General features: G+C 54.4%; 1 protein-coding gene across 6 annotated transcripts in view; it reads left to right on the forward strand.

Moving 5' to 3' along the window:
* Nucleotides 1-25,582, forward strand: part of ADCY7 (adenylate cyclase 7) — a 63,666-nt gene that overhangs the window by 20,082 nt on the left and 18,002 nt on the right. For 5 of the 6 annotated variants that reach the window (XM_058527776.1, XM_058527774.1, XM_058527773.1 and 2 more), the window contains exons 2-8: nt 15,149-15,587; nt 17,223-17,426; nt 18,440-18,601; nt 19,422-19,571; nt 19,881-20,029; nt 21,316-21,427; nt 24,984-25,111. In XM_058527776.1, the coding sequence (XP_058383759.1) occupies nt 15,417-15,587; nt 17,223-17,426; nt 18,440-18,601; nt 19,422-19,571; nt 19,881-20,029; nt 21,316-21,427; nt 24,984-25,111 (1,076 nt within the window). In that variant the 5' untranslated portion in view covers nt 15,149-15,416. Of the gene's footprint in view, nt 1-212; nt 723-15,148; nt 15,588-17,222; nt 17,427-18,439; nt 18,602-19,421; nt 19,572-19,880; nt 20,030-21,315; nt 21,428-24,983; nt 25,112-25,582 lie in introns of those variants that run through there. The other variant, XM_058527775.1, reaches the window with a different exon arrangement.

The following is a 25,582-nucleotide window of genomic DNA, read 5'->3' on the forward strand; positions in this document are numbered from 1 at the left end:
TTTCTCGCTTTCTCTTCCCCAGGGCAGATTGCTTCTACTGAAAACTGCCCGTGGGCGGGGCTGTGTGGGGGCCCAGGCCTCTGCCCCAGTCTTCCCCTCACCCCCACCCTAGAGGCCGAGCTCAGGGTGGCCTCTGGCCCACAAGAGGTACACCGGCTGGTCCCCGCTGTGAGCCCATCCAACCCAAGCAGGGTCAGTGGAGGTAGGGGAGCGGGGCCCTGGCTGAGGGAGCTCCGGGGGCCCTCAGACAAGGGGAGGATAGTGTCCCCTCTGGGCCACAAGTGCCCAGGGAGGCTGCTTCCGGGAGCAGCTCCGAGCTGAGTCTCAGAGACTCAAAGTCAGCATTTCCCAAAGAGAGTCCATCAGCGATTTCATGCAAAAAGAGTCCTGTGAACCAGAAAGACTGGGAAATGTTTCGGTGTGTTTAATTCAGCAGGTTTCTTTCCTGCAGGACTTCTCAGAGCCTTTGAGTTGCTAATGTGCACAGGGAATCTTTATAGAGGAGGAGGAGGAGGAGGGTGAGCCCTGCACTGCCTGTGACCAGATACTGGTGTGGGTGGGTGTGGCTGCGTGTGCAGCTTCTCACAGCCCCGGTGTGAGCAGAGCACACCCCAGGAAATGCAGATACAGGGTTAAGAAACAGCCTTGGCCGTGGAGTGGGGCAGGTTTGGGTTCGAATCCCAGCTCTATTGCTTCCCAGCCGGGGGGCCTTGGACGAGTAGGTTAGGATCCCAGAGTGGGTTCCCTGGCTGGAAATAGAGTAGGAGCAGCCCCCTGCCTCCCTGGGAGCGTCAGGGTGGGAGTGCCCTACCCTGGCCCGTTCCCAGCAGGTGCCCGCTGAGGGGGAGGCTCTCAGAGGAGGGAGGCCAGAGGCTGAGGGTCAGGGACTCCGGCCGGGCTGGTTCTCTGCCCTCCTTGTGTCCCCGGGTGGGCTCCGAGGTTGCAGAGCGTGCCCTGAAGGCTGGGTGTTATGCTTTCTCTCCCGTCAGCAGGCCTGGGGGGCTTGGGGTGAGGACTGAATGCTGCCTGGGATGCCCCTGGGAGCGCTCTCCGCCTCGGACCAACATCGCCGCCTCCCCCTGACCCCAGTGGACAGCTACGCCTACCGCATGGGGGTGTCAGCCTGTGTTGCTGCTCATGGCCCCAGAAAGCCATCCTGAGGAGCTGACCACTGTTCTATCCTCCCCCAGAGGCCAGGCCGCTCCCAGAGCAGAGTGGGGGCCAGGCTCCTTGACCCTCCAGTGCTGTGGCTCATGACGGGGCTGCGGTGGGGGGAAGGGGCGGGTTCTGGGCCCGCCCCCTCCCTGACCTTGCGGCTCTTGTTACCTTGAATTGGGTGCCTCGTGCCAGGTGCAGCCTCGGCACTCTGCCTGCGTTACCCCCATTGAGTCCTGTCAAAGCCCTGTGTGGTCAGAACGTTGTTGTTCTCCCTTTTTCCAAATGAGGGTAGGTAACTTTCTCAAGGTCGCACAGCTTAGACGGGAGGGACCTGGGGTTTGTTTTTTCTTTTCTTCCTTTTTTTTTATGGCTGTATTTATTTTTTGTGTCTTCACATACGTACTTATATATTATGTACACACATATACCCACCCCAGTAAACATGCCAGGAACGTATCTTTCCATGTTAATATATTAAACTTAGAGTGTCACTTCACTTATCAATCATTTATATTGCCCTTTGAGTTTTTCTATTAGTGTCTTTATTTTTTAGTTTGTTTATTTTTAAAACCACTTTACTGAGGTATGAGTGACATACAAGAAACTGTACATATTTAGTGTATACAACTTGATAAGTATATACCTGTGAAACCATCACCACAATACGTGCCTTAAACCTATCCCTCACCTCCAAAACTTTCCTCTACTCTCTTTATTTATTATTATTATTTTTGTGATAAGAACGCATAAAATCTACCCTCTTAGGAAATTTTTTAAGTATACAGTATAGTATTGTTAACTATAGGCACTATACATACAGTAGATCTTGTTTTTTATATCAAAAACTTTTAAAAATTTTGCACAAGCTACATTATAACAATAGAAATAGAAACTGAAAATAAGAAGTAAGGTTGGTTCATTCTGTCAAAGCAACAGTTTTGGTTTTTCTGTGTCCTGGTTCAGTTATCTGTTCCAGGCATTACTGTTACCACATGGGTTTTTCACAGGATACCCTGTGACAATATATTTCAAGCTGCTGCACCCGTTTTGACAGCTATATAGTATTCCACTGTAAGGAGATACCATCATTTATTTCCCAGCTCCTGACTGAGGGACACATTGTTCTCAGTCGGTTACTGTTACAAGTAATGCTGCAGTGAATGGTTCTGTACCTGTGTCATTTGACACATGTGAAAGTGTTTGTAGGATAAATTACTTGAAGTAGATCTGCTGGGTCAAAAGGTGTGTGTGTACGTTAGTGACTGTGTTAGATATGACTGAATTGTCCTCTGCAGGGATCGTGCTGAATCCCACTCCTGCCAGGAGGTGTTTCCCCCAGCCTGGCCAACACAGATTTATGACATGCTGAATCTTTGCCAATCAGAGAAGTAAAAATGGTTTTCCATAGTAGTTGCAATTTGCATTTCTCTTTTTTTGGGTGAGGTCAGCTTCTTTCCAAATGTTTAAGAGCCATTTGTATTGCCTTTCTGTGAACTTTCTGTTCGTATTCCTCTCCCATTTTTCTATTGGGGTATTAGTCTTTTTCTTTTGATAGGAGCTGTTTACATATGAGGGAGATTAGCTCCTTGTGATGAGAGTTATAGATCATTCCCTAATCTCTCGTTCATCTTTTGATTTTGCTTTTTGATGGTTTTTAGTATGTAGGAAAAAGAATTTTAAGGTAATTGAATCTATCAGTCTTTTCATTATGGGTTTTAGGTTTTGTGTCAGGTTAGAAAGGACTTATCCAGGGCCGGCCCCGTGGCTTAGCGGTGAAGTGCGCACGCTCCACTGCTGGCGGCCCGGGTTCAGATCCCGGGTGCGCACCGACGCACTGCTTCTCTGGCCATGCTGAGGCCGCGTCCCACATACAGCAACTAGAAGGATGTGCAACTATGACGTACAACTATCTACTGGGGCTTTGGGGGAAAAAAATAAATAAAATTATTAAAAAAAAAAAAAAAAAGAAAGTACTTATCCACTACAGTATTACATGAGAATTCTTTCATGGTTTCGTGCTCTCTCTGGAAGTCGTCCTGGTATAAGTTATGAATCCAGTTTGCTCACTCTCCTCTGGTCTGTGCTGCCTCTTTAAACAGGCTACTGGCCGTGCACGAGTTAAGACTCGAACCATATCCTTCTTGCCCCCTCCAGGACACGGTTCCTCTGGTGTATATTTGCCTGCAGGTTTGTGAAATGGGTCTCTCCTCCCACCTCCCAACCCCGGTCATGCCTCCCAACCCCGGTCATGCCTCTGTGCTGTCACCGTTGGACCCACTGTCTGGGTGGGGCCCTGGGCAAAGCATGAAGCCACTGTGCTGCCATCCTGGGCAGAACTAGCACCGCGTGAGGTCCCCAAAGGCCAGCTAGGCTTCCCCTTTCTGTTCTTCCTTATCAAGGGCAACGGGAGCAGAAATGTGCGAAATGTGGGTGTGAAAATTGTTTCCTCTCTAAAGGGCAAGCCTTGTGAGGGCAGGGTAAAGGAATGAATAACTAATGGTGGAATTTCAGGCAAGAGTAGAGGAAAGCGCTGCTTTTCTTTCCCAAGGGGAGCCTGGTTGATTGGTTAGTCAGTTAATAAACACTGTCACCTGAACATCCACTGTGTGCAGAGCCTTTGCAGACACCTGGGGGAGGGGGACACAGAGGTCTCTGCCTTCTGGGAACCTGTGCCCACAGTGGAGTTTCCTCTTGGCACCCGGCCTGGTGCCTGGTACCCAGAAGGTGCCGGTGCACATCTCTTGAAGGAATGAATGCATGAATGGACAAACTCTTCCCAGGCGATCACTAACTATCACAGGGATTTATTATCCGGGCAGCCGAAGCCTTGGGGGTGAGGGGTGAACAGGGTGTTTGCATGTTAAAGGAGAGACTGACTAAGGTAACGCTTAACCCCCAGGAAAGTGGACGGGCGGTTCAGCCACAGAACAGGCGAGCCCTCTGGGGCCTGGTGGCAACACCAGGCTGTCCCCTGCAGCTCTTCCTCGGTACCGTGTCCTTTCTGTTTTATGGTTCCGCCTCCACTGCCGGCTCAGCCCAGAGCTGCGCCTCAGAGGTCGGACATCACCACTGCTTTGGAAGAGGGGAAACCGAGGCCCAGATCGGGCAAGGGACTTCCCAGGGTCACAGAGCAGGTTGGTGGTGGAGCGGGGACTGGAGCGCGGGTCTTGGGACCCCAGGACCGGTGGGCAGCCTGTGGTCCCTGGGGTGAGTCCGCCTGGGCGTTCTCGGGGAGTGCGCAGGGACACAGGGCTGGCTGGGGGCTCGCGTCACTGGGGCACTTTGGCTTTTGACCGGCCTGGTGGCTTTGCAGGCTGTCACCAGGAGGTGGGGAGATGACGAGGAGGGTCCTTGGGGCCCTGCCCCCTTCTCACCTCTGTCTGTCCCGATTGGACCCCGTGACGGGGCTTCGTCAGCTCTGGGGACTGAGCGTTCCTCCTCCTTTTGGGGCTCATTGCCGTTTTGTCCCTGCAGACGCGGCCTGTTGGCCCTCATGACCTGTGCCTCCCTCTCCCCCAGCTTGGGTGTCAGCACCCCAGTTTCCCGATGAGGAGACTGCGGCCCGGAGTGTGAGGCGACTGCCTCTCCTCCTCGGTGGTGGCAGAGCTGGGATTTGAGCCCAGGCCTGCTCCCTCCCGGGCACGGCCAGCTGGGGGAGGCGTGGGGCGGTGGGCACGGCCGTTTATCTGAGCGAGACCCTTTCCCCGTCTCTTTTCATCTCCTTCTGTCCTGGAGGCTGCCCCTCCTTCCTCACCAAGGCTGCCCTGCTTGCTTTCCCCAGCTTTCTGCTGGTTCCGGAAAGCTGGTTGGGCAGCTGTTGGTTTACCCGTCTGTCCATGCGTCCATCCATGCCTCCCTCCCACCCTCCCTCCCTCCATCCAGGCCTTCCTCCCTCCAACCATCATCCATCCATCCGTCCATCCCTCCTTCCATCCCTCCATCCCTCCATCCATCATCCATCCATCCGTCCATCCTTCCACCCACATGCACCTGCCGGGGCCCAGCTGCAGGACGCAGACACAGATCCTAGCAAAGCAGTGTGGTGAGGCCGGCGCTGGGACATTTGACAGATGGAACGTTGGCAGGAGTCTGGGGAGGCCTCCCGAGTGGGGCCGTGCCGGGGAGAGAAGGAAGGGGGAGGGAGGTCAGGCCCCGTGTGAGCAGAGGCACAGAGAGGCCTGAGGGCTGCCGGGCCCTGGGGGATGGAGAGGCCGCTGTGGGGCTGGTGCTGGCGGAGGGGAGGGCTTGAATGCCAGCCAGACTGGAATCCCTCAGTCCACAAGGTTGCCTGGGTGCCCCTTCCGGCCAGGCCTGTGCCGGGCAAAGTAGCCGCTGGCGCTCCTTCACGAAGGCCCGGTGCTGCTGAGGGAGGTGGCGTTAGTGTCAGACTGCCTCAGCAAAGGCAGACCCGCTCCCACCCAGCCACCGAGGGAGCGCCTGGGAGGGGCCCCGGAGGTGACACCCCGCTCGTGGGCTCTCGGCTGCAGCTGTGTGGGCGCCTGTGTGTGGCTGGGCGCAGGAACTGGCCCGAGTGGGGCCTCTCCGCTCCTCAGGCCTGCCCGCCCCGCTCTGCCCCAGGCCCCCACTTCCCCTTTCTGAGGCCGCCGGGCCCTGTGCAGCTCCGGGCCTGCAGGGCTGGGCCAGAGGAAGCCGAGCTGGGGTTCCTGCCAGCACCGCTTGGGTGAGGAAGTGGGTGCTCCGACTGTGTCTGTGTAAGCTGGGGGTGGTCTAGGACTCCCCGGGGTGTGGTAGGGCTGAGGGCGCTGCCAGATCAGCCAGGTCCTCTGGGGACGAGTTTCCTGAGCCCCCTGAGTGCCGGTCCTGCAGTCATAATTTGAGGCCCCGGCCTCTGATTTCCAGCAGCTCTTCTAGTTGAGAGCCTGGACCCCCCAACAGTCGGTATTTGGCAAGGAGACCACAGTCCTGCCTCGGTTGCAGGGAAGGGAGAAGAGGCTGTGTGTGGTGTAGCTCAGAGGGCTTCCTGGAGGAAGAGGCCCTCTGGGATCTTGCTGGCTGAGAGAAGAGTCCCTGACTTTGCCTTTGCAAGACAGAGGGAGGGACCTTGATGGGGTCTTCTTTGCCCCCCACTGTCTGTCCGGGTCCTGGACGGGGGAGAGCAGGAAGGGGTTGGCATTTTGAGATGTTATGGGCTCTGTGGATGTCAGCACTGTGCAGGTGGTGGGCAGGATGAGAGATGGACCCTGGATCGCCTGTGTTCAAATCCCAGCTCTCTTTTACTAGCTGTGTGACTTTGGGTGAATGACTGAACTTCTCTGTACCTCAGTTCCCACATGCATAAAATGGAAGCAGTAGTCATACTTACCTGAAGGGCAGGTAAGTATGACTTACTGCCCAGCACTGCAGGCAGTAAGTGCTCAACAGGTTTTGTTTCGTGTCCCCCCCGCAGAGCCCAGCAGAGCCCATCGCTTCAGGGGAGGAGGCGGTACCCCTGGAGTCCGTTTCAACCTAAGTACGCCCCGGGCTCCCTAATTCCCCCTGCAGGGGAGGAGTCTCTGGAAGCCATTGGAGAGGATGTGGGGAGCGCCCCCAACCCAGCCTCCTGCAGCCCTGGGCCTCCTGCTTCCCTGCTGCCCTGGGTCCTCTGCAGCCTGGCTGGGCCTGGACTCTGCACTCTGGGACATGGTGACAGAGGTATCGGGGGGTTCCCCTCCCTGGCCCAGCCCCCTTCCAGAGGAAGTCTTCGCCAGGACTGGCTGTGTCTGCAGGGGCCCACTTTCACCTCTGAGCTAAGTGGGACCCTCTCCCCTGACCCTGGACCCATCAAGGGGCCATGAGGGCCTCCTGGACACAGCAAACTGGGGCGAGAGGCCAGACATGGACCTTGGGACTCTGGTTGCAAGTGATAGAACTCAAACTGCTTTCGGCTGAAAGGGGCCCTGATTGTCCCCTGCGATAAGGTATCCGGAGCTGGCTTGAGCTTCAGGCAGAGCTGGATCCAGGGGCCCAGGGGGTATTTTCAGGTCTCTAGGTCTCTCTAGTTCTCCATGTTAGCTTCGTTCTCAGGTGGGCTGTCTCCTTGTGGTAGCTCGGGTGGCTGCCAGCAGCTCCAGGCCACCAGCAAAGAGAGCACCTCTTTCCCATGAGTCAGCAGAAGTCCCAAAGAGGATTCTCACTGAGATGATTTTGGTCACATGCTCATCCTTAAACCAGTCACTGGGGTTTGGGAGAGACTATGCTGATTAGGCAGACCTGGGTCGTGTGGCTCCCGAACCAGGGGCCTGGGAGCTGGGGAGAGGACAGTGCCCTGCAGAAGCAAGAAACACCCTCCCCCCAGAGTGGGGCTGCTCTGTAAAATGGGGCTCCTCCTCCTGCACCCCCACCAGAGTGCTAGTGAAATGTGAATGACAGTGAGGGACCCCTGAGACTCTAGGCCTTCCAGGTAAAGGGGCCTTGACTCTCCCACATGCGTATCTCTGCTCTTGGTGTCTGGAGTTCAGACAGGACCAGTGGGGTGGGATTGCAGGAGGGGTAGGGAGGCAGGGCTTGGCTTGACGTGAGGTAGGACTTACAGCCAGGAGGAGTGCCTGCCCTGAAAGGTGATGAGCTCCCCGTCACTGAGGTGTGCAAGCTGAGGCTGCAGGGTCATTTTTTGGAGACGTGGCAAAGGAGTTCCTTCATCAGGGCCTCTGAGGGGCCTCCAGTTCCAGCTTAGTCAGCGACGGCAGGAGAACTGGCCACTGGAGAGAGAGGCCTTGAAGCCTTCCCTGGCAGAGGGGCCTCTGGGTCTGGATTTGGGGGGTGGCTCCTGGAGAGGAGCTGGCCTCTGGAGACCCCGGTGGTAGGTTCCTGGCCATCTCTCAGGAGAGAGAAATGCAGGCTCTTCTCCCAACCCCAGCCCTGCCTTGCACTGCCCGTGTGTTCCAGGGGCTGGACGAGGTCCCTAGATGGCCCAAGTCCCCGTCCCCAGTGCTGTCCATTGTGCCTCCTCCCCCTCCTGCCGTTGCCCAGGAGGTGGCCTATTTAGATGCCTGACAGGGGCATTTACCAACCCTGGGTTCCCACGCGCCCTGGGGAATCTCTGTCTCCGTGCCTGGGTCAGCCCAGCTTTGTGCACCTGGAAGGGCAGGTCAGGGTCTGGGGTGCAAGGCGCCGCGGGGTGTGTGTGCGGACGTCTGCGTATCCTGGCTGCTCACAGCTCTGGTCTGGGGGCTTTTCCTGGGGGATGGAGCAGTGGCGGGGAGTTGCCCCGGCCCCTTGGTGTTTGGGGTTTCTCGCCCCGGCAGCCCTGGTGCACCGGTGTTTGGCACCAGGCCGGAGGGACAGGCAGCGTTGTATGTACATGTGGCAGCTGGTTCAGTCTCCCGGAGCTGCCTGCTGCTGGAAGGAGCTCGGGGGGAAGCCTCTCTCAGTTCGGCGAGACAGCAAGGCGGCCCGAGGAGCCCTGGTTTGGGAGCTGGCAGACCTGGGTTTGAATCCCAGCCGTTCTACCAACCAGCTCCAGCTGTGTGATCTTAGGCAAGCCACTCTACCTCTCTGGGCTCAGTTGCATGTCTGTAAAATGGCTGTAACACCTTGGCCTTAGTGGGTTATGAAGGTGAGAGTGGATGTGTGTGCAGGCCCCTGGCGTGACAGCGTTGCTGCTATTAGGACCACAGATGGCTGTTTTAGGGGGCCCTGGATTGGGGGCTTCTCAGGGCAGGGACCTTATCTTGTTTTGCAAACCCTATAGCACAGGGCTGGGCACGTATGGCTAGTACTCAAAAAATGCCTCTTGTGGCATAAAGACTGCTTGCTTTATTTATTTATTTATTTATTTATTTTAATTTTTTGTTTATTGCAGTAACATTGGTTTATAACATTGTAAAAATTTCAGGTGTACATCATTATACGTCTATTTCTGCATAGATTACATCATGTTCACCACCAAAATACTAATTACAACCCATCACCACACACATGTACCGAATTATCCCTTTCGCCCTCCTGCCTCCCCCCTTCCCCTCTGGTAACCAGCAATCCAATCTCTGTCTCTATGTGTTTGTCTATTGTTGTTATTATCTACTACTTAATGAAGGAAATCATACGGTATTTGACCTTCTCCCTCTGACTTATTTCACTTTGCATTATACCCTCAATGTCCATCCATGTTGTCACAAATGGCTGGATTTCATCGTTTCTTATGGCTGAGTAGTATTCCATTGTGTATATAGACCACATCTTCTTTATCCATTCGTCCCTTGATGGGCACTTAGGTTGCTTCCAAGTCTTGGCTATTGTGAATAACGCTGCAATGAACACAGGGGTGCATGTACCTTTACGAATTGGTGTTTTCAAGTTCTTTGGATAAATACCCAGCAGTGGGATGGCTGGATCATATGGTAGTTCTATCCTTGATTTTTTGAGGAATCTCCATACTGTTTTCCATAGTGGCTGCACCAGTTTGCACTCCCACCAGCAGTGGATGAGAGTTCCCTTCTCTCTACATCCTCTCCAACACACGTTGTTTCCTGTCTTGTTAGTTATAGCCATTCTGACAGGCGTCAGGTGATATCTCATTGTAGGTTTGATTTGCATTTCCCTGTTAATGATTTTGAACATCTTTTCATGTGTCTGTTGGCCATCTGTATATCTTCTTTGGAGAAATATCTGTTCAGGTCTTTTGCCCATTTTTTAATTGGGTTGGTAGTTTTTTTGTTGTTGAGGTGCATGAGTTCTTTATATATTTTGGAGATTAAGCCCTTATCAGATGTATGCTTTGCAAATATCTTCTCCCAATTGTTAGGTTGTCTTTTTGTTTTGTTGATGGTTTTCTTTGCTGTGCAGAAGCTTTTTAGTTTGATGTAGTCCCATTTGTTTATTTTTTCTATTGTTTCTCTTGCCCGGTCAGACATGGTGTTTGAAAAGATGTTGCTAAGACCGATGTCGAAGAGCGTACTGCCTATGTTTTCTTCTAGAAGTTTCACAGTTTCAGGTCTTACATTCAAGTCTTTAATCCATTTGGAGTTAATTTTTGTGTATGGTGTAAGGTAAGGGTCTACTTTCATTTTTTTGCATGTGGCTATCCAGTTTTCCCAACACCATTTGTTGAAGAGACTTTCTTTTCCCCATTGTATGTTCTTGGCTCCTTTGTCAAAGATTAGCTGTCCATAGATGTGTGGGTTTATTTCTGGGCTTTCGATTCTATTCCATAGATCTTTGGTCTGTTTTTGTGCCAGTACTGTGCTGTTTTGGTTACTATAGCTTTGTAGTATATTTTGAAATCAGGGAGTGTGATACCTCCAGCTTTGTTCTTTTTTCTCAGGATTCCTTTAGCTATTCGGGGTCTTTTGTTGTTCCATATAAATTTTAGGATTCTTTGTTCTATTTCTGTGAAAAATGTTGTTGGAACTTTGATAGGGATTGCATTGAATCTATAGATTGCTTTAGGAAGTATGGACATCTTAACTATGTTAATTCTTCCAATCCAGGAGCACGGAATATCTTTCCATTTCTTTGTGTCTTCTTCAATTTCTTTCAGAAATGTTTTATAGTTTTCGGTGTACAGATCTTTCACCTCTTTGGTTAAGTTTATTCCTAGGTATTTTATTCTTTTTGTTGCAATTGTAAATGGGATGGTATTCTTAATTTCTTTTTCTGCTACTTCATTGTTAGTGTACAGAAATGCAACTGATTTTTGTATGTTGATTTTGTATCCTGCAACTTTACCATATTCGTTTATTACTTCTAAAAGTTTTCTGGTGGATTCTTTAGGGTTTTCTATATATAAAATCATGTCATCTGCAAATAGTGACAGTTTCACTTCTTCCTTTCCAATTTGGATCCCTTTTATTTCTTTCTCTTGCCTGATTGCTCTGGCTAGGACTTCCAGTACTATGTTAAATAGGAGTGGTGACAGTGGGCATCCTTGTCTGGTTCCTGTTCTTAGAGGGATAGCTTTCAGTTTTTCACCATTGAGGATGATATTAGCTGTGGGTTTCTCATATATGGTCTTTATTATGTTGAGGTACTTTCCTTCTATACCAGTTTTATTCAGAGTTTTTATCATAAATGGATGCTGTATCTTGTCAAATGCTTTCTCTGCATCTATTGAGATGATCATGTGATTTTTATTCTTCATTTTATTAATGTGGTGTATTACGTTGATTGATTTGCGAATGTTAAACCATCCCTGCATACCTGGAATAAATCCCACTTGATCATGGTGTATAATCTTTTTAACGTATTGTTGTATGCGATTTGCTAGTATTTTGTTGAGGATTTTTGCATCGATGTTCGTCAGTGATATTGGCCTGTAATTTTCTTTTCTTGTGTTGTCCTTGTCTGGTTTTGGTATCAGGGTAATGTCAGCTTCGTAGAATGAGTTAGGGAGCTTCCCCCACTCCTCAATTTTTTGGAAGAGTTAGAGAAGGATAGGTATTAAGTCTTCTTTGAATGTTTGGTAGAATTCAGCAGGGAAGCCATCTGGTCCTGGACTTTTATTTTTGGGGAAGTTTGTGATTACTGTTTTGATCTCCTTACTGGTGATTGGTCTATTCAAATTCTCTACTTCTTCTTGATCCAGTTTTGGAAGGTTGTATGATTCTAAGAATTTATCCATTTCTTCCAGATTGTCGAATTGGTTGGCATATAGCTTTTCATAGTATTCTCTTATAATCTTTTGTATTTCTGAGGTGTCTGTTGTAACCTCTCCTCTTTCATTTCTGATTTTACTTATTTGTGCCTTCTCTCTTTTTTTCTTGGTGAGTCTAGCTAAAGGTTTGTCAATTTTGTTGATCTTTTCAAAGAACCAGCTCTTGGTTTTATTAATTTTTTCTATTGTTTTTTTGGTCTCTATTTCATTTATTTCTGCTCTGATTTTTATTATTTCCCTTCTTCTACTGATTTTGGGCTTTGTTTGTTCTTCTTTTTCCAGTTCCTTTAGGTGCATTGTTAGATTGTTTATTTGAGATTTTTCTTGTTTGTTGAGATAGGCCTGTATCGCTATAAACTTCCCTCTTAGAACCGCTTTTGCTGTATCCCATAAATTCTGGCATGTCGCATTTTTATTTTCATTTGTCTCCAGGTATTTTTTGATTTCTTCTTTGATTTCTTCGTTAACCCAGTCGTTGTTCAGTAGCATTTTGTTTAATCTCCACGTATTTGTGGCTTTTCTGATTTTCTTCCTATAGTTGATTTCTAGTTTCATACCGTTGTGGTCTGAAAAGATGCTTGGTATTATTTCAATCTTCTTAAATTTATGGAGACTTGTTTTGTGGCCTAATATGTGATCAATCCTGGAGAATGTTCCATGTGCATTTGAAAAGAACGTGTATTCTTCGGTTTTTGGATGGAATACTCTGTATATATCTACTAGGTCCATCTGTTCTAGTGTGTCATTTAAGGCCAATGTTTCCTTATTGATCTTCTGTTTGGATGATCTATCCGTTGGTGTAAGTGGAGTGTTAAAGTTCCCTACTATTATTGTGTTACTGTCTATTTCTGTTTTTATGTCTGTTAATAATTGCTTTATATATTTAGGTGCACCTACATTGGGTGCGTAGATATTTACAAGTGTTATATCCTCTTGTTGGATTGTTCCCTTGATCGTTATGTAATGCCCTTCTTTGTCTCTTTTTACAGTTTTTGTTTTAAAGTCTATTTTGTCTGATATGAGTACTGCTACCCCAGCTTTCTTTTCATTGCCATTTGCATGGAGTATCTTTTTCCATCCCTTCACTTTCAGTTTGTGAGTGTCTTTAGGTCTGAAGTGTGTCTCTTGTATGCAGCATATATATGGGTCTTGTTTTTTTATCCAGTCAGCCACCCTATGCCTTTTAATTGGAGCATTTAGTCCATTGACGTTTAAAGTAGCTATTGATAAGTATGTACTTACTGCCATTTTTTAACTTTTTTTTTTTCTCAGTGTTCTAGTAGTTCTTCTCTGTTCCTTTCTTCTTCTATACAGAATTGATGATCACTTTAGTTTGACCTCTGTCTGAAAGCTGTACTCTTTAACTCCCCTCCTCCCTCCTTTTATGTTTTTGATATCATATCTAATCTCTTTTTTGTGCATTTGTATCCGTTACGTTCTTATCATGGAAATAGATAATTTTTCCTATTTGTGGTCTTCTCTTTTCCCCTTAAATCAGTCCCTTTAACATTTCTTGTAGCACCGGTTTCTTGGTGACAAACTCCTTTAATTTTTGCTAGTCTGGGAAATTTTTGATCTCTTCTTCCATTTTGAATGATAACCTTGCTGGGTAGAGTATTCTTGGCTAAGACTGCTTACTTTAGATTTAAAGATTGCAAACTAGTTGGCTGCACCACTTAAAAATTTTTAAATTAGTTGCCAGCGTTTAAAACTGGGTATTTCGTGTAGAATCCGATTGCAGGTTGTCTAAGCACATGGGGCACTTTGGGAGCCCTGGACCCAAGCCCTGCAGGGTGCCCCGGTTAAACAGGTGCCGAGGCTTGTGGGCCCCTGCCTGGGCCCGGAGGGAGCAGAGGAGGCAGGGCCCCCGGCAGACAGCCCCTGTCTCCACCCTCAACTATGTAGTTTTCCCATGGTGTCCCTGGGGTTTGTAGAACAGGAGCTCCCAGAGGAAGTGGTGCCTGAGGTGGCTCCTGGATCCGCAGTGGGCGCAGGGTCCTCACGGCAGTGGGCGCTCATGGGGGGGCTTCACTCAGACTCAGTGAACTCCGGGTCCCCTGCTCTTCTGCCTCTGGGGGCTCTGGACCGCCTTTCTCTTGCAACTTCTGCTGGGAGCCATTTGTGTCCTTCACGACTGCCCCAGGCCTTCCCGTCCTCCAGCTCCCTGCCCTCTGCCACCTGCGTGTCCTGGCTCCAACCCCTGAGGCAGGCCTGGAGGACGTCAGGGGCCTGGACTCCCGGTCCAGGAGATACGGGGTTGCTTCCTTGATACGGGGTTCCTGCTGGGAAGATGGCAGCTGCCCCCAGCCCCAGTTGCTACATCTAGGGGTTGCACACTCTTTGGTAACTTTCTCTCTTTGGGGACAGGGAGCACCAGGGAGAGAGAGCCAGCCTGGCACACAGGAGGTGTAGTGGGCCTGGTGTGGTATGATTAACAAGCTTTTTGGAATAATTGAACAAGCAAATGAATGAGTCGTGCTGGGGAAAGAGGGAGCCCATCTGGGCTGAGCCTGGGGTCTGCTCCCAACTTTGTCATAAAGGATCCTCTGTGTTCTCTCTCTGAGGTTCAGGTTCCTTTTCTATGAAGTGGGGCTTGTGAACTTCGGACCCTTTTTAAAAAGTGCAGTCTTATGTGGAAGCTTAACATAACATGAATGCAAGGAGGATGCTCTGGGTGAAGTGGGCGTGGGAGTCTGAGACACAAGACTCTCTAAAAGGCCCCAGTAATTGAGTGAATGTGGTCTTTGCACAAGGACCATTGGAACAGAGAAAAGCCTGCAAACACACCCCTCGTGCATGGTCACCTGACTTATCACAAAGGTGGTGTCACTGAAATTCTGGAGGAAAGGTGTTACTGTGGCTTCAGTAAACGCTGCTGGGATAATTCAGTGTACACTTGGAAAAAAGAAATGAGCCTGATCCCTGCCTCACACCATACACAAGAGTTCATTGATGGATCAGAGACACATATGTGACAGTGAAACAAAGTTCTAGAGCAGTGCTGTCCAGTAGAAGTTTCTGGATGACAGAAGTGCCCTATATCTGTGCTGCCCAGAATAATAGCCACTAGCCACGTGTGGCTGTTGAGTATGTGAAATGTGACTGGTGTGACTGAGAAACTGAATTTTTAATTTCATTTTCAATCAACTTAAATTTAATTTCAGATAGCCGCATGTGGTTAGTGACTACCATGTTGGACAGTGCAGTTCTAGGAAACACAGAGGTCCAGCTGTATGACCTTGGGGTGAGCAAAGCTTTAAACTGCACCTAAAAGTTAGGTTCAGGTTGGTTGAATCAGACCCAGGGGCTCTGAGGCCTGGCCCCGCTCTCCCCTGATGCCAGCCCTTCCCTGACTTGGCCCGTCCTGGTCAAATCTGGGTCTGCTTTGTGTCTCTGCAGAGCTGAGGACCCCGTGTGTCTGGTCAGCCCAGCCTGGATGCAAAGGAGGACGCGGGTGGCGCAGTGAGCAAGGCCTGGTGGCTGCAGCAGTTCAGACCCAGCGTTGCCCATGGAGCTGCAGGCCGAGGGGGCCCCTCCCCATACGCGCCGGCCAGGCTTGGAGAGGCCAGAGGCCTAGGCCCACAGGGCAGGGGGTTGGCAGACAGATGCTCCCCAGGCCGTGGGGTCTCTTGAGTCGGCTGCCGGGTGGGGGTGCCAAGGGAGGAGGATGCCGACCAAGGGGCGCTACTTCCTCAACGAGGGCGAGGCGGGCCCGGACCAGGATGCGCTCTACGAGAAGTACCGCCTCACCAGCCAGCACGGGCCCCTGCTGCTCACCCTCCTGGTGGTGGCTGTCGTCGCCTGCATCGCTCTCATCGTCATCGTTTTCAGCCAGGGGGTGAGTGAGGGCAGCCCGTGGGCAGGGGAAGCTTCTCCGGGTGCAGATCTCAGCTCTGACACTTTGTACCTGTGAGCTCCTGGGCACATCGTTATCTTTCGAAGCCTGAGTTTCTGCATCTGTAAAGTGCTACGGAGGATATTTAGGCTGGTGGAAGACAGGTTTTTTATTTCAATTTTGAGGTCTAGGGTGGTTTTAGATATTACCCTAATTTGACAAAATGAATTACCTTCACTTTTCTCCACAAAAAACTTGGATTCTGTTGAAGACCTGGGTTAGGGATGGCCTGTGTATCACTGCTTCCCTTCCGGTACCATGGCAGACATCACGAATCAATCCCAGCACTGCTCCCCACGGAGCCTGGCTGTGTCTCAGAATCCTTCTCAACACAGCTGTCCATAGTATCGTCTCTGACGTAGGCCTTGCCCTGCTACACCACTACCCGTGTGTGGCTACTGAGCACTTGAAATGTGGCTAGTGTGACTGAGGAACTGAAGTTTTCTTTTTCTTTTTTTTTTTTTCTTTTTCTTTTTTTTTTTTTTTGTGAGGAGATCAGCCCTGAGCTAACATCCACCAATTCTCCTCTTTTTTTGCTGAGGAAGACGGCCCTGGGCTAACATCTGTGCCCATCTTCCTCCACTTTATATGGGACGCCGCCACAGCATGGCTTACCAAGCAGTGCGTCGGTGCGCGCCCGGGATCCGAACCAGCGAACCCCGGGCCGCCGCAGCGGAGCGCGCGCACTTAACCGCTTGCGCCACCGGGCCGGCCCCTAGTTTTATTTTTAATTAATGTAAATTTAATTTTGAATGGCCGCATGTGGCTAGTGGCTACTGTATGGGATAGCAGAGTTGTAGAAGATGACATCAGAGATGGCAGGGTGTTGACAGGGTGATATGTGTAATGTGGCTGCACCCAGTAGGTGCTCTGTCAGTGCTACCTGTGTCTCTGGGGATATAAACCGCAGGACATTTGTTTCGGCATTCAGCAAATATTTATTGAGTACCTACTGTGTGCAGCCCCCAGATCAGCCTCTGTGCTCACAGAGCTTAGGGGCCCCTGGGAGGAACCAGGTGCTGTCCCAGCTGTGAATCGTCCTTCCTGCAAGCGCCCGGTGTCACCTGAGGAGTCGTCTCAGCTCCAGCACCTTCTTTCTTGTCTGGGATGCCTTTACTCATCATTTGCTCAGAAACCTCCGTTCATTCTTTAAGAGTCAGGAGCAGTGGCCTCTCCTCCAGGAGACTTTCCAAGCTTTGCCCCTGTGCTCTTGTGCCTGTCCCCTGCAGTAGGCACAGAGCACCCTGGGACCCGGGACAGGGGTGGGGAGTGAGAGCATCTCAGGGCTGGGCTGTGGAAGATGCCTGGGGCCCCGTAGGTGGCTGGGGGACGGTGCTGGTGCAGGCAGCCCCAGCAGAGACAACAGCACAAAGCCTGAAGGTGTTTGGTGGTCTAAAGACCAGAGTCTAACACCAAAGAACATGGTGTTTAGAGGGAGCATAGACACTGCCGACGTGGAGGAAGCCACACGTGACACTGCTCTGGGCAGGCTAGGCAGGCTAACCTGGCAGGCTTTCTGGAGAAAGTGGCGCCCCTCTGGGGACAGCCGTGGCATGTCTGTGTGTTTGCCCCACCCAGGACCCCTCCGGGCACCAGGCTGTCCTGGGGACGGCATTCTTCACGCTCGCCGTGTTCGTGGCTCTCTACGTGCTGGTGTATGTCGAGTGCCTCGTCCGGCGGTGGCTCAGGGCCTCAGCACTGCTTATCTGGGCCTGCCTTGTGACGCTGGGCTACGTGTTGGTGTTCGACGCCCAGAGCAAGGGGGCCTGCGCGTGGGAGCAGGTAACAGGGCAGGGCACCCCGGCGAGCCTGGGGGCTGGACACCTCCAGCCAGCTGTGCGCCTGGCGACACCTGCCCTTGCTGGGCATCAGGTCCGTTCCGGAGAATGGGCCTGCATTTGGTGTACTGGCCATGGTCCCTTCCCAGTTGGGGGGCTCCAGCAGGACGGCCAGATTCTGATTTCTCTCAGCTCTGCTGTCCTCTGCATGGTTTCATTCCTGGGCAGGCCGTCCCCAGGTCGGGGCAGGCTGGCCGCAGCAGCTCCAGGCTGCCCGCCCACCAGCTTGCCCACCCCAGCTGAAAGAGAGAGCCCGTTCTCAACCAGCTTGAGGCTCATCGGCTGGCCTGGGTCAGAGGCCCAGCCCTGGATGGTCACTATGGCCAAGGGGTGGTACCTCTGACAAGTGGGGCTGGTCCTCTGACGCTCCCGAGTCTGGGGTGGGGTGAGGCTCGTGGAAGCCATGCAGACTGACATCTCAGGGGAGGGCGCTGTTCCCAGAAGAAGGGGCGGTGCGAGGCAGGCAGGATGGCAGCAGCCAGCTGGAAGGGTGGACGGGGCGGTGGGGCTGTCTGCTGGGTAACAGGTGAGCAGGCCCTGCCCCAGCCTTCCCGTCCTGACCATTCCCTTGGAGGGAGAGCCACGGGGCTGTGAGCACAGGCTGGAGCTCGCTGCGTCCCCGGGGCCGTGGAGTCTCACTCCTGGGGGCTAGGCCTTGGCCCCGGATCCTAAACCAGCTCATAGGAAACGATGAGTAATAATAATGTTGGGCCTGACTCACAAGCAGATTCTGACATCTTCTCATTCCATTGTGTTCTATCGCTGTCTCTCACCACGCAGGAGAGGGGTGGGGATTGACCTGAGGACAGAGGGCGCTGGTGGCCTGGGCTGGCTGCCAAATGGCTCAGGATTCAGGTTTCTGGGGCCATCCCCAGAAGATGAGGGGCTGCGGGGGCCCGATGTCAGTTCAGTCTCGGGCTTGTCCTGGGCCCCAGCCTCACCGCGCCCTGTCCGCAGGTGCCCTTCTTCCTGTTCGTCGTCTTCGTGGTGTACACGCTGCTGCCCTTCAGCATGCAGGGAGCCGTCGTGGTGGGGGTTGTCTCCAGCACCTCCCACCTCCTGGTGCTCGGCGCTGTCATGGGGGCCTTCACGAAGCCCAGCGTGAGCCTGGGGCTGCAGGTGAGGGGCATGGGGCTCTGGTTGACTGAGTTGGTCCCAGAGGCCCAGGTGTGTTTCCAGACAAACGGTCTCAGGCCAGGCTTTCTCTGAATCCACTGGAAAGCCACCCCCGGGCAGGCACCCTGCCCTGAGGCCTGTCCTCTGCTGGCCTGTGCACCCCGGAGGCTCAGCCCCTCCCGGGAGCCCTGGCCTCGGGCCTCCGTCCCGGGCCCAGTGCACCCTTGTAGGGGGAGGGCCTGTCCCGAGGTTTCACCTGCAGAGACCCGTCCTGATGGGTGGGGGGCACCCCTGGGCGCCCTCTCTTGAGTCTTTGTGTTGAGTGAGTGAAACTCATTCATAATCAGTGGTGACTTAGAGATGTGTTGTCCTCCTAACCGGGCCTGGGGTCCACTCCCAGGGGTGGAGGCCAGAGCTCTGGGGGCCAGCGGGGCGCTGTGCCTTCTGTGACTGTCCTCGGCACTCCCCTCAGGCTCTGGGCTCTGAGGGTGATGTGCTCCTGCCTCTCGGAAAGAGGGCTTCCCTCCCCCAGGACTGGCTTCTCTGGCCTCTGGGCCCAAGCCCTTCTGGACCAGGCAGTGAACGGCAGATGCCGAGAAGGGCCTGAGGCCTGTCCTGTTGTCACAGCGACCCACTGGGAGACCAGCCCTGTCTGGGCCTGTTTCCTTGCCTGCCCCAGGAAGGGTGCCCACCTGAGCGGGCTGGAGGTCAGGGAATGGGGCGGGGTGCCATCACCAGCCCACCAAGGGCGCTGGTGCCGCAGGGGCACGGGCACGGGCACGGGCCCGGCGGCATGCTGAGCCCACCCTCGGCCCGCCCTCAGCTGCTGGCTGATGCTGTCGTCTTCCTGTGCGTGAACCTCACGGGCGCCTTCCACAAGTACCAGATGCAGGACGCCTCCCGTGACCTCTTCACCTACACCGTGAAGTGCATCCAGATCCGTCGTAAGCTGCGCATCGAGAAGCGCCAGCAGGTGGGCACCCCGCATCCCCCGAGAGCCACAGCCTGGCCCCTGCCCAGCCTCCCTAGCCGTCTCCCAGGCCCCACGTCCTGTGTCCTTTCTCCGTGGATGGCAGATGCTCGTTGAGCGGCGTGTGCGTGGGACGCATGGCTGGACACCCATGCAGGCCTCACCTCAGGGGGGGGCTAGGGACACAGAAGGATGTGCCCGGCCGGGTTGGTGGGGGTGTAGGCCAGCAGAGATGGAGGGCGCTGTGGGCAGAGCGGGCAGGAGGGTGGAGAAGGTAGACGTCACCCTGCTGTGCCCCCTACTGGTGCCCAGGAGAACCTGCTGCTGTCGGTGCTGCCGGCCCACATCTCCATGGGCATGAAGCTAGCCATCATCGAGAGGCTCAAGGAGCGTGGGGACCGCCGCTACATGCCCGACAACAACTTCCACAGCCTCTACGTCAAGCGGCACCAGAACGTCAGGTGGGTGGCCGGCCGGGCCTGTGTGCAATGTCTCCCAGGGGGTCTCGGGCAGGCGGCCTCCCTGCCCTCCTGTCTGGAGGCCCAGACCCCAGCCCACAGAGGGATAGGGGGAGGTAAATCCAGGCCCCTCCCTGGGCCTCAGTCTCCCCATCTGTTTCCCCCGGGAGTGGGATCAGATCAGACTGGTGTTGGGGGAGAACCGATAGCCCTCTACATTGTTAAACTCTGTGCACACACATGACTGTTGGGAAGAAAGGGGTCCTTTCAGATGATGCTCAAAGGGGCACAGGACCTCCAAGAGGAGGTGAAGCCCCCAGGGCGCGGTGACTGCCTGAAGCCCCCAGTCCTGACACCTGTCTTCAGCTGTTTCGAAGGCGCTGCAGAATCTTTTTTTTCCTTTTTTTATAAATTTTATTTATTTATTTTTTTCCCCCAAAGCCCCAGTAGATAGTTGTATGTCATAGTTGCACATCCTTCCAGTTGCTGTACGTGGGATGCGGCCTCAGCATGGCCGGAGAAGCGGTGCGTCGCTGTGCGCCTGGGATCCGAACCCGGGCCACCAGCAGCGGAGCACGCGCACTTAACCGCTAAGCCACGGGGCGGCCCCGCTGCAGAATCTTGACTGTGCCAACCTGGGTGACTTGTAGATGTGCTGTGAGCCCCACCCTGGGCCTCTGCCCAGAGGCTCAGCGTTACAGTGGAGGCTGGCCCGCTGCCTCCTGTCTGGGCTGTGGTTCAGAACTCACAGGCTTGGAGCTGGGAGCTCGGGTGCAGATTGCAGCTCTGACTTCCCAGCAAGTCTCAAGCTCTCTGAGCCTCAGTGTGCTCCTCTGTAGAATGGGGGTCTTGCGAGGGTAGTGCAAGCACTGGATGTGTGTAAAGGGCTGGGCACGCAGCTTGGCTCCAGGGCGCGTGGAGTCGCATCTTACCAGGGAGTTCAGTTCTGAAGTCTGTGCTACGGTGAACATCCAGGTACAGGAAAGGAGCAGGAGGTTCTGGGGAGCCAGTGCGCTCTGCCCCTCCGCCTGTGAGACCGCCATTCAGTCGTCTGCAGTGATGGGGGCCGGGGGTTTAAGGGCCCCTGCAGACTCCGGGGTTTGCTCTGTTTTGCTTTAACTCGTATTTATGGCTGGGACCTTCTCTCCCACCCCTGCGGAGGCTGAGGAGTGGCAGGGGTGATGGGGTGAGGGCTGGCAGGTGCTCGGGGGCTCTGGACGGATGGTCCCTGGGCTCCTGCAGCCCCGTCTTTCAGAGTCCTGGCTCTGATCCTCCCACTGCCCCCCCAGCATCCTCTACGCTGATATCGTGGGCTTCACGCAGTTGGCCAGCGACTGTTCCCCCAAAGAGTTGGTGGTGGTGCTGAACGAGCTCTTTGGCAAGTTCGACCAGATCGCCAAGGTGAGCCCGCCAGCCTGTGCCTCCCCTCCCCTCTGCACCTGGTAAAATCAGGAGCCCCCTCCCATTGCATCCCAGTGGTGTCTTGTGCCCAGCGCCTTCCCCTCTGCACCTGGTAAAGTCAGGAGCCCCCTCCCATTGCATCCCAGTGGTGTCGCGTGCCCAGCGCCTTGGCTGAATTTTAGCATTCAGTCAGCAGACACTTCTGAGTGCCCCAGGGTAGGGTGGATGTCGAGTGGTGGCCAAGGCAGCCAGAATCCTGTCCCCCAGAGTGTGAGGCTGGGGAGGGGGAGACTGATAGTATACATCAGGGGATGCAGGGGGGCTCAGGAGCTCAGAAGGGCTCGGGAAGGCTGCCTGGAGGAGGAGGTGGCTTTACTACACAAGGCTGGCAGCTTGGGCTCCCCTGCGAGCTTGGGAGGACTGGAATGGCAGGCCTCACCCAGAGTCTGCCTTCTAACAAGATCCCAAGTGAGTCACGTGGACGTTAAAGTTTGAGAAACCTAAAAAGAGACCAGTGAGCAGTGTTCTAGGCAGAGGGAACAGCATGTGCAAAAGCCTGGAGTAGAGAGAAAGCTCCCTGTACCCCTGGAATGAACTTGGCTTCCTGTGAATGCGACAGAGTACCAGGGGGACAAGGTCACAGGGTCAGCTGTGCAAGGACTTGAGGGCGGAGGTGAGGAGTGGGACATGACCTGAGGACCCTGGGGCGCATGGCGGGTACCAAGTGGGGGAAGGCGTTGGGCAAGGAGGGTCCAGGGTCCAGCCGAGGGGAGAGAGGTCTGGAGGGCAGGCAGGGCTGGGCTGGGGTCTCACTGTATGCCTTTGTGAGCAGCAGCCAGCTCGGGGTGTGTGCGAGTGTGTGTGTGCGCATGTGTGTATGTGCATGTGTGTGTGACTATATGTGTCTGTGTGTGTGTCAACGGGGGAGGGGCCTCAGTTATTCATTAATTTACCAAATGCTCCTGAGAGCTGCTGGTGGGAGTGCTGAGCTCACATGGGGCCTCGGGCCTGCCCTCAGGTTGCTCCCGGCCTACTTGCTCTGTGCTTTGAAGAGGGCTGCAGGGGGCGGGGTGGGTGGTGCTGGGGAGTGCCTAGCCCAGCCTCCAGTGGTCAAGACAGGCTTCCTGGAAGTGGTGGCCACTAAGGAGAGACCCAAGTGTAAGATTTAAGGCTGTGGCTCTCTATCCTGGCTGCATATTTGATCAGGTGGAAAGCTTAAATAAAACACCAGTGCCCATGCCCACACCCATGAGATTTTAAGAGCCTCCCAAGCCTCCCAGGTGACCCCATGCATGGACGATCAATGGTCTAGAACTTGACAGAGGCAAGTTCAGGCGCCACACTAGGAAGAACTTGTCCTGGTCAGAGCTGCTCAGTCATAGGAGTGATTGCCTCACCAGGAGTGGACTCCATCTCAGAGGATGAGCTTCCCATCACAGGGGGTAACCAAGCTACAGTAGGCCAGGGGTGTTCTGGAGAACTGTTCCACCTTGAGTATAGTGGACCCAGTGACTCAGAGGGCTTGTGTAGCCTGGTGCCTTCCTTCAGGGGCTTCCTTCCTTCATGACTTCTCCTGAACCAGCAGGTGGGAGTCCCCAGAAGTTGGGCCATATGTGGGGCAGGGGGCCTGGGTTTCAGGCCGCAGATGGCCTTTTCTCTGCCACAAAGCCCAAGAACCTTCCCTTGCCCTCTTGGACACAGCCCTCCCTCTGTGGCAGGCCCAGGAGGCAGCCCCATTGTACAGATGGGAAGAGGGAGGCCGTGGCAGGTACCAGCCTTCCAGCCGGAGCATCCAGTCCCTGGGCAGAGACAGGCAGGGCTGGTCCAGCGTTTGCTCTTATCAGCAGTCAGAGTCCAGAACTGTAACCTCCTTCCGAGAGCCGGGGTCTGCTCTCTCCGAGGCCCCTGCATTGCATCTGGGCCCGGGCACCTTCTGCCCCCAACACACTCACACAACATGTCCAGTTGGTAAGTGTCAGAGGCACAGTGGATCTGTCAGCCACGCGGAGGAGCAGCCTGGGGCACGTGGCGGGGCTGGGTCCAGAGGGCAGTCTCGTGCCTGGCCCCGGAGGAGGGGAGGGCGGCTGGAGCCTGGAGCCTGTGCCCGGGTCTCCAGGCCCTCTGCCAGCTTCCCACTGCTTCCCGGGAAGCTGCTGTGCTCACTCCTCTCGCCAGGCCATTGGGAACTCAGCGTGTGCCACACGGGGCCCAGCGGGAAGCCGCCGGCACACTCAGATGGGGTCACTGGGGAGGGTTTAGTACGGAGGCGGCTCACAAGGCGTGGCAGGGGCAGGGGCCTCAGGAGGGTGGTGCTCGGCTAGGTTGTTGAGGCTGGGCGGTCGCCCCCAGGCCTGGTGGGCACGGGGTGGGGTGGACACTAGATCTGGAGACAGAGGACACTGGTTCTGGGGGTAGCCAGCCCTTTGGGACCCTGCAGGAGGGAGCCGGGGCGTGAATGCACCCGGCCCTGGCCTCCCTGCCCAGGGCAGCCAGAGGCCCAGGCTGCCTGCTGAGGCCTCCGCGAGGGAGGGGGTGGGCAGTGGGACGGGAGCCTGCAGCTCCTCCTTCAGAGTCCCCCAGGCCTTGGTGTGTGTGGCCACCTTTGCCCAGGGCTCACGGAGGGTCTGGTGGCCCCAGCACGTCCTCAGGTGGAACCTCAGCCGGCTTGCCTGGGCCTCCCCGTCCCCTCCGTGGACATTTTCCTGTGTGACCCCAGCCTCTCTCCCCACCCCCATCTTTCCTTTCTGCATTCTCCCCTCTCCCCAAACCCTGCATCCCCAGCAGCATAGCCATCTCTTGGGTTACCTTGACACCTGCTGACCCCTTGGCTTGTGGCAACTGCCAGCTCTCTGTCCTCTTCTCCCCTGCTTGCTCCACTTCAGTCACTCTGGCTGCTTTGCTGTGTCTCGAACAGCTTTCTGGCCTCAGGGCCTTTGCTCATGCTGCTTTTTTCTGCCTAGAACGCTCTTTCTCCAGATGCTGGCACGGCTTACTCCCTCGGTTCCTTTGGGGCTTTGCTCAAATGTTACCCTCTCTGAGAGGCCTTCTCTGGCCCCCTAGGAACCTCTTCTTCCCTCCCACCCCTCATTTTTCTCCTTAGCACTTATCCTCATTGGGTGTCTCTAGATTTTATCTATCTAGTTCAGTGTCCAGCTCTGCCACCGGCGTGGGAGCTCCATGGCTGCAGGGGTTCGTGTCTGTTTGGCTCACGGCTGTGTCTCGGTGCCTGGGGCGGGGCCAGGCACTCAGTAGACGCTCAAACATTGCATGAATGAATGAAGTAAAGCCAGTGCCATCTCAAGAGGCACTCGAGTGGCCGCCCTTAGTAACCCTGGCTTTCCTCCCTGACGCTTTCTTGGGGGTCCCTCTGGGAGAGTCCCGTGGCCCCAGCCCTTTGCCATGCCCAGAAGCTGCTGGTGGCGGGTGCCCCAGAGGAAGCCTCTGGCCAGGAAAGAGCCTGGCTCACCCTGGAGGGTGGGGGTGGCGGCTGGCATGTGTGACCCTGGCCTCCTGGCCCCCTGGCCGTCACTGACCAGGCCTCTCCCTTGCCCTGCAGGCCAATGAGTGTATGCGGATCAAGATCCTGGGCGACTGCTACTACTGCGTGTCGGGCCTGCCCGTGTCCCTGCCTACCCACGCCCGGAACTGCGTGAAGATGGGGCTGGACATGTGTGAGGCCATCAAGTAGGTATCACGGGCGGGCCTGGGGCGCTGGGCCTGTCCCCACGGTGGACCCCTCCTGCTCCCAAGGCATGGTGGGGAATGTATTGTCCCCAGTTTGCAGATGAGGAGACTGAGGCTGGGGGTGAAGGTGGCTTGCCTGGATCCCTCAGCCCGGATCCCTCTCTTTGGGCCCGCTGGGGTTCCGAGTCCCGGAGAGTCTCCGAGGCTCAGAGCTGGGGCGAGGACAGGGCAGCTGGGCTCCTCCACAGACTGAGCGTTATCCCAGCAGGAGGGCTTCAGGGCAGCCGGCAGGAGAAACTTGCAGACTCAGGGGCCGATTCCAAGGCTCCGTCGTCTTCCTGCTCCTCCTGTGAGGACCCCGGAGTCAGGACTGGGCCTCAGAACTGCAGAGAGACCCCAGCCTCCCAGGGCTCCTTCCCAGCCACGTCCAGCTTGCCTGAGGTTCTCTGGAGCCCCAAGCAGCTGTGTCTT

This window comes from Diceros bicornis, chromosome 32 (genome assembly GCF_020826845.1).
Source record: "Diceros bicornis minor isolate mBicDic1 chromosome 32, mDicBic1.mat.cur, whole genome shotgun sequence".
NCBI classification, from domain to species: domain Eukaryota; kingdom Metazoa; phylum Chordata; class Mammalia; order Perissodactyla; family Rhinocerotidae; genus Diceros; species Diceros bicornis.